This window comes from Empidonax traillii, unplaced genomic scaffold (assembly GCF_003031625.1).
Source record: "Empidonax traillii isolate 1590-97213 ecotype Southwest subspecies unplaced genomic scaffold, ASM303162v1 scaffold584:size400879, whole genome shotgun sequence".
In the NCBI taxonomy this organism is placed as follows: domain Eukaryota; kingdom Metazoa; phylum Chordata; class Aves; order Passeriformes; family Tyrannidae; genus Empidonax; species Empidonax traillii.
Genome location: NW_020955777.1, coordinates 392648 through 396270, shown reverse-complemented (window position 1 = coordinate 396270; position 3623 = coordinate 392648). Strand labels below are relative to the sequence as shown.

General features: G+C 55.3%; 1 protein-coding gene across 1 annotated transcript in view; it reads right to left on the bottom strand.

The window, feature by feature from the left end:
* Positions 1-264: 264 nt before the first annotated feature.
* LOC114064821 (two pore calcium channel protein 2-like) overlaps positions 265-3623 on the bottom strand; it is a 12193-nt gene continuing 8834 nt past the window's right edge. The window contains exons 13-19 of the mRNA XM_027898202.1: positions 3599-3621; positions 3241-3310; positions 2480-2699; positions 2158-2248; positions 1749-1862; positions 1357-1475; positions 265-749 (exon numbers count right to left, since the gene is read on the bottom strand). Coding sequence (XP_027754003.1) covers positions 604-749; positions 1357-1475; positions 1749-1862; positions 2158-2248; positions 2480-2699; positions 3241-3310; positions 3599-3621 — 783 coding nt within the window. The 3' untranslated portion in view covers positions 265-603. The remainder of the gene's footprint in view (positions 750-1356; positions 1476-1748; positions 1863-2157; positions 2249-2479; positions 2700-3240; positions 3311-3598; positions 3622-3623) is intronic.

The following is a 3623-nucleotide window of genomic DNA, read 5'->3' as shown; positions in this document are numbered from 1 at the left end:
TCCAGCCTCAGCTGTGCCCTGGCCTGGGAGAAAGCCCTTCCCACCAGCCCCTTGGAGTTTTCTGCCCTGGCACTTGCCTTGCTCCCAGCTTCGGAAAGTTTGTCTTGGGCCAAAAAACCAATCCCATTGGGATTCCTCCCAGCCCAGGGTCAGGCTGTGCAGTCAGCAGTCTCAGAGTGAGGAGCAGCCCCCAGCTCCTGCCCCATCCCAGCCCTATTCCCAGGATCCCAGACCCTCTCCCACCAGTAACTCCAAGACACGCTGTTGTTTTTGCACACTGCTGGATTTATTGTGCTCCAGAGCCACTGCCCTCAGCGTACACTGCTCCAGAGCTGCATAGGAAAGTGCTGCCATACAGAATTCCAGTTACAAAAGTACTTATCCCATAACACCCGGCACAGCCGGATCCCCCGAGCCCCCTCCGCCTTCCAATCCCGGCATTTACAGACTGTACATGGGATAAAGCTCCTTTGCATGACGGAGCTGTTTGGGGCACCAGCTGCCCCTTCCACCGCGTGACCCGGGCCCCGCACGGGAGCAGCCAGGGAACAACTGCAGGGACCTGGAGAGCCGGCAATCGGCTCCTCCCTCCCGCCCCGCCCGTCACGCCGCGCTCTCCAAACTCGGATTCCTGGGAACGGCAGCGCTGGGGGACAAGTTCAGGATCTCTTCAAAGGAAGGGCCTTCGTCCTCCAGGGGAATCTCTGCCTCAAACATGCGCTGGAGCAGAGCATCCACCGTCCTGTATCCTGGGGGGACAGGGAAAGCCCCCAGATTACATTCCAAGGTACTCCACCCATATATATACGAATATATTTTTATATTTCAAGCACTGTGGGTGCTCATCAAGGGTAAAAGCAGTATTTAGGATTTTAAGCCCCTCTATTCCCACACATAAGACCATTATTTAGGATTTTGACCCCTTCTATTCCCTCACAATGGACACCTGATCCCAGCCAGCCAAGAGGGATCTTGGGGAGCTGCCGAGGAACAGCAAGAGAGCCAGGAGGAGAAGGGAAAGTAGTAGCAGAAAGGAGGATATAGTCACCCCGTGATCCAAGCCAGGAGGAATGCTAAGTCCATAGAGGAAGGAGAAAGGAAAACAGGATTCTTGGCAATGCAGGAACTGCTCAGCCACCAAGGCAGTGTCTTCTGAGGGTGGGTAAATGAGGACAAGGAACACAGAAGGGCCCAGGGAGAAGAGGAAAAGTTGCTACAGAAATAAAAAGAAATAGCAAACATTAGTGTCTGCATTTCTCCCAAAGTCTCCAGGTGGGTTTAGCTGCTTTTATAGGGCAAGCAGGAAAGCTTGGGAGATTTCCCAAAGGCCTGGACACACTGGAAGGACACACTTACGTTTGGAGGCAATTTTAAACACCAGCCCTCTGGGCTGTGCCTTCGTCCCACCTTCCCCCTCAAGTTCGTGCTCGTCACTCTCCATGTTATCCAGGAGCTGCTCATCCCGGAGCTCATCCCTGCACAGGAGGGGCTGCAGGTTACCCTGGGAAGGGGGGCACATCCCATCCCAGGGTCCCACGTGATCCCAGCAGGGATGGGTTCTCCAGGGCAGGGGGAACACCAGCAGTGCCAAGGGAGGACGATGCCCTGGCCTGCACGGCTGAGGAGCCAGAGCTTTGTAACAGGGAAGAGGAATCTCAGCTCACACCTCAACACAGAGGGTGGCTTTTCCCTCCAGTCCCACAGCCCCTGTCAGCCACACCCAGCTCTACCCATTTAGGGGGGCTTACTCTTGAACTCCCATTCCCAGCTCCTGGATTTTCTGCTCAATGGCAGTTTCCACTTCACTCTTCTCCAGGGAGTACTCCACAAAGAAAGCTTCCAAGATGAAGGACACGAAGATGCTGAAAGAAATGATGAGCAGAATTACACGGCAGCGTTTCCTTACTGGCACCTCTGACTGTCTCAGTATTCCCAGGCTCATTTCCCAGCATTCCAGCCCCTCCTGCCATTGGAGATGGGGAGCTCTACGACAGAGCAGCACTCAGTGGGGACAAGGATGTAGCACATCCCTCGGAACACATCCCACCCATCTCAGGGGTGGCACAGCAGGGGTGACCCTGGGACCACCAGCAGTGCCCTGGCAGGGGGACGGGCCCCTCTTCCCTCCAAAGCGGGTGAAATCAACCCAAAACTCACTTGACAATGATTATCACCATCACAATGTGGAAGGCAATGAAGTACAGCTTGGCAGGCTGAACCGTCACGTTGGCAAACGCGTTGGCAAAGAGTGGAGTGGGAGTTAAGGATGGGAGGGCAGGAGGAGAACAAGGTGCTGAGGGAAGAACCAGGCAAGACCACCCACAAAACCCCACAGCACAGACCACTTTCCTGTTGCCTGTCCGTGTGCAGTAGCAGGGGAGGAGCAGAGCATGGCTTACAGGATAACCTGAGCGGGAAGGGGCCCACAGGGATCACCGAGCCCTGCTGCCCAAGCTGCGGGTGGGACCACAAAGGATATCGTGCCACTGGTTGACCACGGTGAGCTCCATGAGGACGATGAAGGAGGAGGCGAAGTCGTTGAAGTTGTTCTTGCAGTACTTGCCCCGGGCAAACAGGGAGTCCCTCAGGGCCGCGTTCCCGCACGCCAGCGCGTGGGGAGCGCTGGAGTCGGCCGGGAAGAACTGGATCTTCCCATGGAACAGCTCCATGCCAATGATAGCAAACACACAATACACAACCTGGGAAGAGAAACCCCGTCACCTGCTTCTCCAGCAAGCAGCTGAGCTCCAGGGCAAGCTTAGCATCCCAGCAGGCTTCCCGGTTTCCACAGGCACAGCGAGGTGCTGGGGAGCTGCACAGAGTCCAAGAGACCCAAGCCACCCAACAGCAGCCACCAGGCAGGAATAATAAGCCAAGAACTATAAATATATGGAAAGGAAGCATTCCCAAATCACAACAGAAGCCGATTCTAGGAAATCATTTGAGAACCAGATTTCTCAGTCAGCCTCTTGCCCAAACCACATTTGATTCCTTCTGATGCAAAGCCAGAACTCCTTCATTGCCCCATGGATCCAAGGAAGATCCTGAGCCAGCAGGAACCCAGCCCCTCTGCACACATTTGCTTGAGCAATGACCACGGATCAAAAGGACACTTACAGTTCCAAGGGCCTGCCATCCAGGGATTTGCATTTATCCCCTTGGAAACAGCACGAGTGGGAGAGTTAAGACACATTCCTGTAAGACTGGAGTGCTTTGAGCTAAGAGACCAGGATTTCTTACCAGAGTCAGCCCACCAAAAGTCAGCATCGTCGGGACGATGTTTATCAGGGTGTTCATGATGACCCGGAACCTACAGCAAATGGGTCACAACACCTGCTGTGGGGAGGCTCTTGGACATTTCTGTTGTCACACCCCAGCCACCAAATGCTCCCCACATAAACAAACCAAGCCTCCTGAGAGGCTGCGGCAACTGGGCTCCTCCCAGGCATGCTGGGACAAGGCCCGGGGAGGCTTTGTGGAGTGGCCATGGTGGCCCCAAAGGGGCCATGCAGGGCACTCAGGGCACTGTCCCAGCCAGCCTCTGGCACAGAGTGCCCCCTCCCCAAAAACCACCTCCCCAGCCTGCTCTCTGCATTACCTCTGAATGCTGTCAACGATGCGGA